The sequence below is a fragment of the Perissodus microlepis genome, chromosome 17 (assembly GCF_051167445.1).
Source record: "Perissodus microlepis isolate ML-2025 ecotype Zambia chromosome 17, ASM5116744v1, whole genome shotgun sequence".
In the NCBI taxonomy this organism is placed as follows: domain Eukaryota; kingdom Metazoa; phylum Chordata; class Actinopteri; order Cichliformes; family Cichlidae; genus Perissodus; species Perissodus microlepis.
In genome coordinates this window covers 2,383,821-2,397,500 of record NC_140477.1, presented here as the reverse complement: position 1 = coordinate 2,397,500, position 13,680 = coordinate 2,383,821, and the positions used below count along the sequence as shown (strand labels likewise).

Sequence of the window (13,680 nt, the reverse complement as noted above, 5' to 3'; positions counted from 1 at the left end):
ACAGTAGCAGTATAATGTCCTCGTAAGTGGATATCAGGCCCATGTAGAGCAAAATTCAGTATTTTGGTCAAAATAACCCAAAATGTGATGTCCACATATGTGGACACCAGGTCCTAGGACGTTAAAGAAGGAATTTCCATATATGAGTATCATTTCCGAAATGTTGCCAATACAAACAAAAGCAGCAGAATTTGGAGCACATTTTTTTATTTTTTTTTAAAAGACGTTTTATGAACGTTTGACCTTGTTTGACATTGAACAAGATGTACTGTGATACTCAGAATCCCCATATATCATTTTCTATATGTTGTCAATACAAACAATGGCTGTAAGAAACATGGTTATATATATATATATATATATAAAAATAGCATTATTATCACTTGTTATATGCTGGTGAACCACACTTGTAAGAATCAGTTATATTTGTTACCAGTTTTCCACCATAAATCATTATGTTGACTGTTGACTGAAATTTTAGTGGACTGCTAACATGACCCCACTCTACACTCCTACAAAGTTTTACCACAATTTACTCAAAAATCTTCGAACTACTGTGTTTGCAGACAGAAGGAATGACGCACGCATAACCTCTTTGGTCACAGCTATGGTTATGTTGGATAATGATCAAATCTAAGGAGATTTGAAAGAAGGCAACTGGACTTTTTTTGAAGACGTCTATGCTCTCATCCAGTAGCGGTTTTAGATATGGGCGACACGGGCGGTTGCCCGGGACGGCATCGTGGTGGGGGGCGGCATCACGGGCATCGGCAAAAAATAAATTGCTCGTACTCATGCTGCTCCGACATCAGCCAGCGCATATTGGGAATGTCGTAGGCACCGATTGGTTTTCTATCGCCCAATTGCTGGGAGTAAGGGCGCCCTCTGTTTGCGAGGTGCGCCTGCTGCTTGCGGCGCAGGGAGGAGAGGGCAGGGCGGATTCTCTGGCTGGCTGGAGCAGCATCTAATAACCAACTGGCAGAATAAAACTAAATAAAAACAAACCAACAAACACGAAAACACCAGACATTATGATACAGACTTATAATTTGCACCGATGTTTTTTCGAAATTCTATACGCGAAAAGTGAGCGCGAGAGCCCTCGGTGCGCCTGCTCGCTGCTGAAGTCAAAGTAAACTTTATTGTCATCTCCGCTACATACAGTCCAGTATATAGAGAGACGAGACGACGAGGCTCCAGTTACAGCAGTGCAAGTAAACAAACAATAAATATAAGAAGAGTAAGAAAATAAATATACGCTTTAGGACTCGGGGTAAAGGATCAATAACAATTTAAAATTTATAATTTGCAGTTTGATGATTTAAAGTCTCTCACACAACCAGGCTGCTTCCAAATAGAGCACATTTCATTCATAATGTTGTAAATCCAAGCCCATTATGTATTCATGATTTGAATCCTGGGTTGTGCGAAATCCCAGAAATACACCTTAGACAAAGTGAATCTATGAACTAAGGTGTAGGTGTGTTAGATCATGTTGTGGCGATCCTCGGGTTGGGGGATGGGTGTTCATACTGGAGTGCAAAATTAAAACCAAGATGGACAAGAAAAGTTCAAAGTCATCAGGTGCTCAGTTTAGAAAAAAGAGAAAAGAGGAGGAGGAGAAACGAGCAAAAGATGCAGGTAAGCAGATGTGCGATTGGATAATGGCAGGTCATCCTGAAACAATCAGAATCAGAATACTTTATTAATCCCTAAGGAAATTATGTGGGTTACAGTTGCTCCAAGAAGAAATGGTAAAAATAGTAACAGTAACAGACTAAACTCCAAACAATACATTATGTTACAGATTTTAATATTAATTAGTCATTGTCAGTTGTTGATTTGTCCTGTTCTCATTGTATGATGAATTATGATGGCTGTTTGGTAGCCATTTGCATACTATGCATACTCTCTCTCTCTTCGTGTGTGTGTGTGTGTGTGTGTGTGTGTGTGTGTGTGTGTGTGTGTGTGTGTGTGTGTGTGTGTGTGTGTGTGTTTCTCTGGTGAAATTCAGTATGGTTCCGACAACAGTTTTATCCTTAATATGTTTTATTAACAGGGGGGGGCGCCAGAGGGAGTGTTCGCCCAGGGCGCCAAACAGGCTAGGACCGCCACTGCTCTCATCCAAGAGGCTTACTGATTTATTGCTTGTGACAGAAATGCTGTTATTTCAAGGTGATATGGCAAACATTTTCTATTTCATGGGGGGAAAATGTGGCTCTTTTGGCCCCTATAGCTCCACCTGTGTCCAGTTTGGGCAGGTGGTGTTGCTGCAGTGGCATTATAGAGCGTTTCCACAGCTCAGAGAGCAGAGACACTGAAAAAGAAACGATAAACGGCTGAATAATGAGCTGAAACTTGCTATAAAGCCGTGCAAAACTCGGGGGAGCTGCAGATTCAGGTGACAGTTCTCTGGAGGATCCTCACAACAAGAAACCCCTTTCACATAGTCAACTGAGAGCACCTTAAATTTGCAACTTAGCTACTTTTCCAGTACTAAGAAAACCATTTGAACTCAAAGGTTATTTATATTCTGAGCATATATCTGAGTAAATATTCACCTGTGATAATTATTGCAGTGGTTCATTTAGAGCTCACATACATATAGGCATCATTACATAATGACAGTTCTTTGCTACTCGTATGACGGCAGGCGTGCCTGAGCAATACGGATCACCAATTCATCTTATTTTTCTCCAGTATTTCCCCGAGGTCTGGGACAGGTGGGGAGACAATTAGGCCAGTATGAGCAGACAGTAATGCCCTGAAGGATTTCCAGGTGAGGAGGTTTTTGTTCTCCAAGGAAAAACGTCATTGATATTCTGGTGCAGCACGCAGCACATTTTATGTCACGAGATAAAGCCGAACGTGTGATGATTAATCGTGTAGTCTCGCTGTGTATTTTAATGGCATCCTAACATTTAATGTGTGTGGGATTAAAAGAAAATGAGCATGAAATGAAGTCTGAAACACCTGGTCCTATTCTGGTCCTGGCTGTCAGCTGGCATTTTCATCCTAATTGCCACACCTCCCTCTTTTGGAGATGACTGGTGGGTTTTTTCTCCCCCAAAACGCTCTCTCTTAATGTGTGTGCTCTGCTTTATGATCTCTTCCTTCCTATTTGATTAAAAGAAAATTTTATTTGTAACTTTCAGAGAATTATAATTAGACAGCAGACAGATCTCTGTGTCTTGCCCGAGGACGCCCTATCATGAATCTGCTGTTAATGCATTAGACTGACACCTAATGGCTGCAATTAGTGTTATAGGTGTTGTCGAGTCCCTGGCTCTGGCCCATATGCTGTGGATTTATGAGAACGAACAAGTCAAAGGACACTACTGACATCTTTAATGATGTCTAAATGAAGCCATTCTCCTTGTTTTTCCCTTCTTGTGCTTTGCCCCTGTACCCACCCAACCCCCACTAATCTCTCTGTGCTCTATACTATACAAGCATAGAGATAAACAGGCACGAGTCCCCTTTCTGCTGTTGCTGCTGCTGTGTAGGGAGGAGATGGTGAGATATACAACGAGAGGGGGCAAAACAAACAACCGCTGTAATATCTGCATTCAAAATCATCCGTGCACGTATGCACTCTTACACGGACCACAGGTAAAGCTGCACAAACAAACATTATTTCTTCTTTTTCTGTCATGCAAACATCTCAGATTGTAGTCACAACACAGAGGGGCAGATTGATATCGACACTCATTTTTCTTTTCCTTCCTGCATGTCCCACCACAGAGAATTTTTTTAAGACCCGCCCAAGCAGTGACAAGCCTGCTTTATCACGTTACGTCGAATGTGTAACCCATTTCGATGTCATGCGGTACGTGCTTAAGGGTACATGACAATCACCCTCCTCTGAAGATGGTTGTGATGGTTTTCACCTTCAAAAATGTCACGAAAAAAAATAAAGAATTACATCCCCGTCTTCCACTGCCTAATTTAAACAGAAAGAGTCACCTTGAGCTCTTGCAGTCAAATCACATCAGCTCTTTGCCTCTAATCCATACGTTGCATAACAAAGCAAGTCATCCTGTCTCCTGTAGTCTCTAACCGCTGCAAAATGAAAAGGTAGATTTAGGGTGTGGGTGGGGGCACAAAATAGAAAAAAAGGATAGAATTAAGGGGTTTATGGGAAGTAGACCCTGTGCTCTTACTGAACTCGGAAAGTCAGACTTCCTGCATCTGGGCTTCTTTATAATAAGACTGACACAAAGAGAAATGCCGTCTGTGTAAACTACACAACGAAATGTAAACAGAGCGGTACTCCGTGCTGTGGATGCTCCAACATATTTGGCATTTTGTGTTGCGCTCGTGTTGTGTGAACATCCATTTCCTCATTGGGGTTGTCAGCCAAAAGAAAAAAAGGTTAAGAACCACCAGGTTGCATAACACACCCAACACTCCCTGCATATCACAGCAGCCATCCAGAACAAGGACTGATCTGCACGCACACAAATCTCACCCAGGTATGGGGCAGAGACACCACATCAAAATGGAGGACAGGGGAGTCTGCCGAATGTGATTTTAGTCCATTATGTAATCCTCTAACCCAGTAACGAGTCATCCCACAGCAGCCCAGCCCTGATATATTTCTGACCCCATGCTTACCACAAAATTGGTTTCCCTTTTAGAAACCACGGGCTGTTTTTTGTCAGCTCAGTCTCTATACTTGGATTCTCTCACCTTCCTTTTTCCCCCTCTTTCCCCACGTCACCGTCCGGCTGTTTAACCCTTTATCTCTATTGGCAAATGAATTCCTCCCCGACGGTTACACCCCAGCTCTAACGCTGTCCCTCAGCCACTCTCCCTCATGGTTTCCCACCAAAGTAAACCCATTAGATCTTCTTTACTGTACTATTCACATCCACATTCAGTCTTTCCCCCAGCTTTAACTCTGTCACATCAATCTTAGTCTGCACATTTTCCCTCCACCCCTACTTTTTTATTGCCCACCAACCCACAGGCCTTACCAGGTATGAGCTACAGTGAAGCGTCGCCTCTGTCGGATGCTCTTGTTGACCATCAGCTTGCGGAAGAGCCGCGGGGAGCTTCTAGGGGACAGCTTCGGGGACGTGGCTCCCCTCTTCCCTCCCATGACACCTGGCATCTTGGGTGGCTCCAGCTCCAGGTGCATGTGCTCCTTGAACGTCCGAATGCACGAGTCCATCTCGACGCTCAGCTCGTTGGATGACATCCCTGTGGGCAGACTTGTGCTCTTCTGTCAAATTCTACCAAATCCCGCCCAATTTTAGCCCCACGGGCTAGTCATGTATGCTTTAGTTAGCCCTTCTCTTGTAGACACACTGAACTTTTCCACTGGGTTAAAATGCTGCAGAGAGCCTGAGCATGCACAGACAGTCACTCAGGAAAAGGCCAGCTCACACATACCTTTTTGTTGCTCTGCCTCTGTGCTTTCAATTATTCCCCTTTTCCCTCGTTCTTCGCGAGTTTTTAGGGATTAGCCAGCCAGCAGTCGTGCCCTCCTGCTCCCTCTCTTCTGTGGCTCGTGCCCTCTGTTTTTCTGCTGGTCTTCGGTTCATCAGAGGCTCTCAGAGGAGCTTCTACAGCTGGGCCACATACAGAAGAATTCCCCTTCTTATTACGGCTTGTCCATCTCTCTCCTGGTCTCTCCTGCTCTCACGCCCCAGTGCCCCCTCCTTCTCCCCGTGTTCCTCTAGCTCCGTCACTGTTGGTGCCTGTTAAGCGAACACCAACTCTTTCTCTCAGTCCATCAGGCAGCTTGATGTTGGAGGATCTCCCTTCATGAAAGATTCAGAGGGACTGAAAAGTGCTCTCTGCCTCCTCCTGTCTTGCTCTCTCTCCATTAACCACTGCTTGACGAACCCCTTTCTTGCAAAACAACCCCCGCCTCTCCCAAAGGCACTCCCGGTGTGGCACAGAGTGACTCCCACTATGCTGAGGCTCAAGTCAGATTTCCCTTCACTCGCACACTCAGAGCAGCGAGCGGAGCAGCGCTCAGCACGCAGGGAAATGCTTCACTTGCCGTTTCATTCAGAATATACACAAGGAGCTCCGAGCAGGCACGCAGCGAGTACAAGCCACACCTCCAACGCTGAGGATTGGCTGGCGGCTGTTGTGACGGCAAGCAGGCAGGCACGGTAACAGGTTGCCAGATTTATTATTTATTTTTTGTTTAGCTGGTATTTGTGGTAATGTTGCTGATGGTGTTGTGACCTTTAGTGAGGCAGGCAACTAGTGAGGACATGCCAAGTTAAAAATAAATAAGGAAATTTGGAAGGGAGATAAAAGCAAACAGCTTAATGGGGCATCAGTAAAATGAATCATACACACCGCTCAAAGGGCAGCCGATTCAAGTAAACACTCTAAACTACTGCAATTACAAGAAAACATATTGGCATAAAGCATTCAGTAAAATCCATCTAATGTAATCCATCCGTAATTCTGCCTGAACTGAACCAATCCAAGCGTGAGATTGCCACAGCATGTAAAGAGAAAGAACGGATACAGAATAGACACAGTCATAGCAGAAATACATCCACAAACACAAAGGACTACTCCTTGTGGTGAAGAGAGAGAAAAAGAGGGGCAATGCCCTGCGAGCAGAGAGGCGGGGAAGCTGAGGGAGAAAAATCTAAAGTGAACATCAGAGGAGAGCAGAATGGCAGGGAGTGCTGGAAATGTGAGTGCTTGCTCATCTGCTCGCTGGACTGATTTGTTGAGGTTGTGAGTCACTGATGATCCTAAAGCGCAGACGCATGAGGAGCTTTCACACCACATTTTGCCAAGAAAGCCTTTGAAAATAGTCTTCTCGTGCTTGAATATAAAGAAAAGAACACTTGTAGTAATGCGAGACGTTATAGGAGCGCAGCAGGCAGACACGAGGCATTCCCCGACTCATTTCCTCCATCAGTCTCCTGTTTTACATGCTAGTAGAAATAATCTGACCAGTCTAACGCTTTGACATATCACTGGGCTGGGTCTGTGTCCCAGCATTTTGAGCTTACGGTGGTCCCTCACTGTAACACGGTTCACCTTTCGTGGCGTCGCTTTTTCGACGATTTTTTGTGTGCAACTTTGCATGTTTTTTTTGGTTAGTTTTTTTACAGTGTATTGTGTTCTGCGTCCTGATAGGCTGTAGACCACTGTCAATCAATCTCGTACGGTGTCTCCTGTACAGTATAAAATGCGTTCAGCTTGTCAAATTTACAGAAATCTTCGCTAGCAGTGTGACTTTAAAGTGCTGTACTGTATGTTGGTAAGTTTTCTCCCAACAAACAACAATATCGATATTTTAGTCGGGTTTATGCTTCTTCTGTGCCTCGTCTATGTTCTCTTTGTGTTCCGTGTCTCCACGGTATGTCATGTGTTTAAAGTTTGTGTATTCCATGTTGTCAAGTTCATGTTGTCACGTCTACGTCCCATTATGTTCCCGTTTTATTTTGAAAAGCCTCGTGTTCCATGTTCGGTGTGTTTAGTTTCACTAAACTGCAATAATAATCCCATGTTTCCAGTGCATACAGTCCCAGGCATGTCTGACTGCGAGAGCTATGTGTCAGCCTCCGACGATGAATTAGTACCTAAAAAGGGATCTTCCAACAAATCACGGTACTTTGAAAAGTATGAAAGAAAACTCTTCTCGCTAAAGGTGAAAACAACAAACCCGTATCATCAAATGAGGTAAAAACCCAGCATCAAATGCTAAGAACGAGGTGATACGAGCAGCTGGTGATGTGCGACTCAAATGTAAACAAGTGACTCCACCAAGAGTCCCCGGAGCACTCGCTCCATATAACTGGAAAAGCAAAGGGTGGATGGAAATCACTGATGCAGTTATATGGTGGAAAAGCGAGACTTTAAGCAGCTGGTTATAAAGCCGGACTCCAGATCCAGCAACCAGAGTTTTTAGTTTTATCATGTGATGAAGGAGGCTGCTCAAGAGTTACAAGGCTAAGTCACTTTAGTTATTGAAAGCTGCTTTAAAACACCAGCGAGGCTACTTTTGTGCTTACATTTCACTTTTCCTGCCTCGCTGAATATAATGCTCTGTCACTACAACTGCACTGTAATGAACGCGCTGCTGCTGCCACCTTATTTTAATAGATTTACACTTAAATTTAGAAAATGTGTCATCACTGGAAGTAGCTCATTGAAAAGGGATAGAAAATGTCCTTCATTTACTTGTGCTTTACTCACTAGCACTTGCATATTACACTTAAATGCTGCTCAGTGCAAGTATCAAATGTTCAGTATTTTTTTTATCACCAGTTTTCGCATACATTTGCATCCAAAACTGATTTTTAGCCTCGTCTTTGCAGATTGGTGAATCTCTGCTCACCTGTTGCCAGTTAAACCAGTTGAAAACTTTCTCCAACAGTTTCCTGTTTTCATATATAATATATTAATATCATATATGAATACATTAATGCTAATAAAACAATGAACTTGTTGTATAATTGTGTTTAGCCAACATGAAAAAAAACCCTAAAGGAATAAAGTTTAAGAATATTTTGTACTGGTGCTCATCAGGGAAACACAAACTGCTGAAAAACGTACTACTGTCTGCACACAGATACTATTTTTCAGAAGTGATTGGTTGGTAGGCAGGGACTTCTGCCCTGGTGATCTCTAATCTCAAACATAACCTTCTACAACATTCCCCAGCAGGTAAGGTCTACCGCATATGTTACCAAAAACCACCTTCACAGCACAAGAAACCCAGGGTCAATCCTGCTTCATAGTACAGGCCTCTGGGCACTGAATTAAAGTGGTATATCTCACAATGTATCTTAATAACCAATAACACCCAAAGTAGTTAGTCAGTCAACCAACTGATGTTGTAAAGTTGTTTTGCCATAGTTCTTAAAAACTGTTTTTAATCTTCTTCTCATCTTTGAAATTTTGCGGAACCTCAATCGCAGTGGCTAGCATGGATAAATGTATATAATTAGCTAGTCCTGAGTCCCAATGAGGTATGGATTCCAGATCCAAAGCTAATAAAGTCACAGATAAATTAGAGACTTCTGTGATTTCATGGTATGCTCGATCTGCAGCTGGACTTTTAGTAAATATTAAATTTTATCTATTTTTTAAAATACTTTTTGAAGCATTAGATTTAGCTTTAAAATGCTATATTTTGTTTATTATCAAAGTAAACTACATTTACTTTGACAGCCTCGCCTCTGTCAGTGCGCCCCAGGGCAGCTGTGGCTACAATGTAGCTGCCATCACCAGTGTGTGAATGTGTGTGTGAATGGGTGGATGACTGAATGTAGTGTAAAGCGCTTTGGGGTCCTTAGGGAGGAGTAAAGCGCTATACAAATACAGGCCATTTACCATTTAATTTCATCAATTTGCACAAACACGGGTATGACTCAAAAAGGCATGCTATGTTTACAATATACTGCTAACATGCTAACTTAACATTGTTGCGTTTAGTTGGCATTAAGTAATTAATACAAAAAATATTTAGGGTAACTTAAATCAGCTCTATAAATATAAATGCAATAAAATTGTGGTATTATTATTAGAATGAAAATGCAAAGTTTAAGTATCAAATAATCAGAAATTACCATAACAGAGTAATCCCATATGGTAAAAGATTTCCATTACTTATAGTTTAATTATAGAGATCAGATATGTTTTGCAGCTTCATACTGATTTGATAGCAAAGGATGCTAATCCATAAATTAGCGGACAAGACAGAAGGTTAGACTCATGAACTGATGCCCCATCAATTACTGTTTAAACTTCTATGCTTAGCTATCTTGCACATATAGAGTAACTGTTGACTGACAGTTACTCTTCACACCTGCCAGTTCCTCCTGAGAGATCCATGCCAATGGTGGAAAGAAAATAAAGAAAAATCAAAGAGACCTGCACACAAATCTTAAAAATGACTGCTGGCTCTTGCACATTAGCGCATTTTAAAACAGAAGAACTGGGAGCCAATGCCAGGAGAAAAATTGAAAGAGATTTAATTGAAGAGTAACTGGGCCATTGGATTCCATGTTAAACTGGATTTCACATCCTTGAGTGCTTAAATGAAAGCACTATGCATGATCAAAGCACCTGAGACACAACAGCCCCTGCAGCAAGTTGTGAAGCTCTGACAGGCCATTTGTTGACCTTTACATTAGGATTATGTTTTAGGCACCTGTGCCACCCCTAAAAATAAAGGTCTTGGTTAATTACTAAATTATTTGTTTAAAAATAATTTGACAATAACTGACAATAATTTGAGTTAATTGTCAGTCCTTTTAGTTATATGCATTTATATATGCTAACATGCTAATGTTTAGCTGGAATAAAGCTAACCATGTCATTTGATAATTAATTACCAGAAAACTATATGTGAATATCTTACATTTAATAACCTTTACACATTTAGACCTACGGGCAATTTAGTGTTACCAATTAACCTAACCGCACTAACTGCATGTCAGCACTGTGGGAGGAATCTGGAGTACCCAGAGAGAGCCCACGCAAACACGGGAAGAGCGTGCAAACTCTGCACAGAAAGACCCCGCCCTGCGACAGACTGCCAACCTGTCCAGGGTGTACCCTGCCTCTCGCCTAAGCTGGGACAGGCTCCAGGATGGATGGATGGCATTACACTGTAAATTGAACTATTTGTCAAAAAGTAACTTGGCTGCCTTAAAAAACAGAATAACATGTTTGGTTGTAGAGCTTAAGATTTCCATCCAAGCTGTTCACACTAGTATTTCAATGCCGTTGCAGCGAGGTTTGTACAGCTTGACATCTGCTGTTTGTGTGACTAAAAAAACGAAACCCTCCAACAACATTCGATTAAACATAAAGGATAAAGTTGATTAGTATCACTTCCTGTTCCTGCTCAAACACAGTGGTGTTTCTGAGTAGCTTATTTGCTTAGCAATTTAATTAACAACTTTTAAATACATTCTTCTTTCATAGTATAATCTTCACGTGCTTCATCCGAAGCACACTTTCTGTGTACTCACTACCTAATTTATAGCCAAAGTATTCACTCACTGTCTCTGTACTGTTTCGCTAGTTTAGCTTAGCTCGTAGCCGACTCGTTAGCACCATGGCTACTTCACCTGTCCCTCCTGCACTTTCTTGCTCATTGTGTCAGATGTTTAGTTACTCCTCGGCCTCCTTTAGCAGTAATGATATCTGTAACAAATGTAGCATATTTGCAGCTCTGGAGGCCAGGATTACTGAATTGGAGACTCGGCTTCGCACCCTTCATTCACCCGTAGCTAGCCAGGCCCCTGTAGCTGGTGCAGCCGAAGATAGCGTAGGCCCCGCTAGCTGTTCCCCGGCAGACCCCAAGCAGCTGGGGAAAGAGGGCGGCTGGGTCACGGTGAGGAGGAAGCATAGTCCTAAACAGAAGCCCCAGGTACACCACCAACCCGTTCATGTGTCTAACCGTTTTTCCCCACTCGGTGACACACCCGCCGGGGGTCAAACTCTGGTAATTGGTGATTCTGTTCTCAGACATGTGAAGCTAGAGACACCGGCAACCATAGTCAATTGTCTTCCAGGGGCCAGAGCAGGCGACATTGAAGGAAATTTAAAACTGCTGGCTAAGGGTAAACGTAAATTCAGTAAAATCATAATTCACGTCGGCAGTAATGACACCCGGTTACGCCAATCGGAGGTCACTAAAATCAATATTGAATCGGTGTGCAACTTTGCTAAAACAATGTCGGACTCTGTAGTTTTCTCTGGTCCCCTCCCCAATCAGACCAGGAGTGACATGTTTAGCCGCATGTTCTCCTTAAATTGCTGGCTGTCTGAGTGGTGTCCCAGAAACGATGTGGGCTTCATAGATAATTGGCAAACCTTCTGGAGGAAACCTGGTCTTGTTAGGAGAGACAGCATCCATCCCACTTTGGATGGAGCAGCTCTCATTTCTAGAAATATGGACAAATTTATTAAACCCCCCAAAATATGACTATCCAGAGTTGGGACCAGGAAGCAGAGTTGCAGTCTTACACGCCTCTCTGCAGCTTCTCTCCTCCTGCTACCCCCCCAAAAAACCATCTCCATAGAGACTGTGTCAGCTTCCAAAAAGACAAAAAACAAACTAAAAACCAGCAACAAACAACTTAAACATAAACAATCAAAAAGAAAGAACAATACAGTATCCACATCTGAACCAAAGAGTAAAACAGTGAAATGTGGATTATTAAATATTAGGTCTCTCTCCTCCAAGTCTCTGTTAGTACATGACTTAATAATTGATCAACAAATTGATTTACTCTGCCTTACAGAAACCTGGTTGCAGCAGGATGATTATGTTAGTTTAAATGAATCAACACCCCCGAGTCATTCTAACTACCAGAAACCTCGAAGCACAGGCCGAGGGGGCGGTGTGGCAGCAATTTTTCACACCAGCCTATTAATTAATGAAAGACCAAGACAGACTTTTAATTCATTTGAAAGCCTGATGCTTAACATTGTCCACCCCAGCTGTGAAACTCAGAAACCAGTCTTACTTGTTATCATCTATCGTCCACCTGGGCCTTACACAGAGTTTCTGTCTGATTTCTCAGACTTTATATCTAATTTAGTTCTGAGCTCAAATAAAATAATTATTGTGGGTGATTTTAACATCCATGTAGATGCTAAAAATGACAGCCTCAACATGGCATTTAGTCTGTTATTAGACTCAATTGGCTTCTCTCAAAATGTAAAAGAACCCACCCACCACTTTAATCACACTCTAGATCTTGTTTTAACATATGGCATAGAAACTGAACATTTAACAGTGTTTCCTGAAAACCCTCTCCTGTCTGATCATTTCCTGATAACATTTACATTTACAATAATTGATTACACAGCGGTGGAGAGTAGATTTTATCAAAGTAGATGTCTTTCTGAAAGCGCTGTAACTAAGTTTAAGAATATAATCCACCCACTGTTATCATCTTCAATGCCCTGTACCAACACAGAGCAGAGCAGCTATCTGAACGCTACCCCAACAGAGGTTGATTATCTTGTTAATAATTTCACCTCCTCACTACGTACGACTCTGGATACTGTAGCTCCAGTGAAAACTAAGGTCTCTAATCAGAAGTACCTGACTCCGTGGTATAATTCTCAAACACGTACCCTAAAGCAGATGACTCGTAATCTGGAGAGGAAATGGCGTGTCACAAATTTAGAGGATCATCATTTAGCCTGGAGAAATAGTTTGCTGCTTTATAAGAAAGCCCTCCGCAAAGCCAGAACATCTTACTATTCATCACTGATTGAAGAAAATAAGAACAACCCCAGGTTTCTCTTCAGCACTGTAGCCAGGCTGACAAAGAGTCAGAGCTCTGTTGAGCCAACCATCCCTTTAACGTTAACTAGTAATGACTTCATGAACTTCTTCACAAATAAAATTTTTATCATTAGAGAAAAAATTACCAGTAATCATCCCACAGATGTAATATTATCTACAGCTACTCTTAGTACCATTGATGTTAAGTTAGACTCTTTTTCTCCAATTGATCTTTCTGAGTTAACTTCAATAATTACTTCCTCCAAACCATCAACGTGTCTTTTAGACCCCATTCCTACAAAACTGCTCAAAGAAGTCCTGCCATTGATTAATTCTTCGATCTTAAATATGATCAACCTATCTCTAATGGTCGGCTATGTACCACAGGCCTTCAAGCTGGCTGTAGTTAAACCTTTACTCAAAAAGCCATCTCTAGA

The 13,680-nt window shown here is 42.2% G+C and overlaps 1 protein-coding gene across 4 annotated transcripts in view; it reads right to left on the bottom strand.

Moving 5' to 3' along the window:
• pde4ba (phosphodiesterase 4B, cAMP-specific a) overlaps positions 1-13,680 on the bottom strand; it is a 203,624-nt gene that overhangs the window by 125,667 nt on the left and 64,277 nt on the right. Inside the window, exons 1-2 of one of the 4 annotated variants that reach the window (XM_084909582.1) lie at positions 5,398-6,030; positions 4,980-5,205 (exon numbers count right to left, since the gene is read on the bottom strand). The exons of 2 other annotated variants lie outside the window; for them this stretch is intronic. In XM_084909582.1, the coding sequence (XP_084765708.1) occupies positions 4,980-5,203 (224 nt within the window). In that variant the 5' untranslated portion in view covers positions 5,204-5,205; positions 5,398-6,030. Of the gene's footprint in view, positions 1-4,979; positions 6,031-13,680 lie in introns of those variants that run through there. One more of the 4 variants, XM_084909581.1, reaches the window with a different exon arrangement.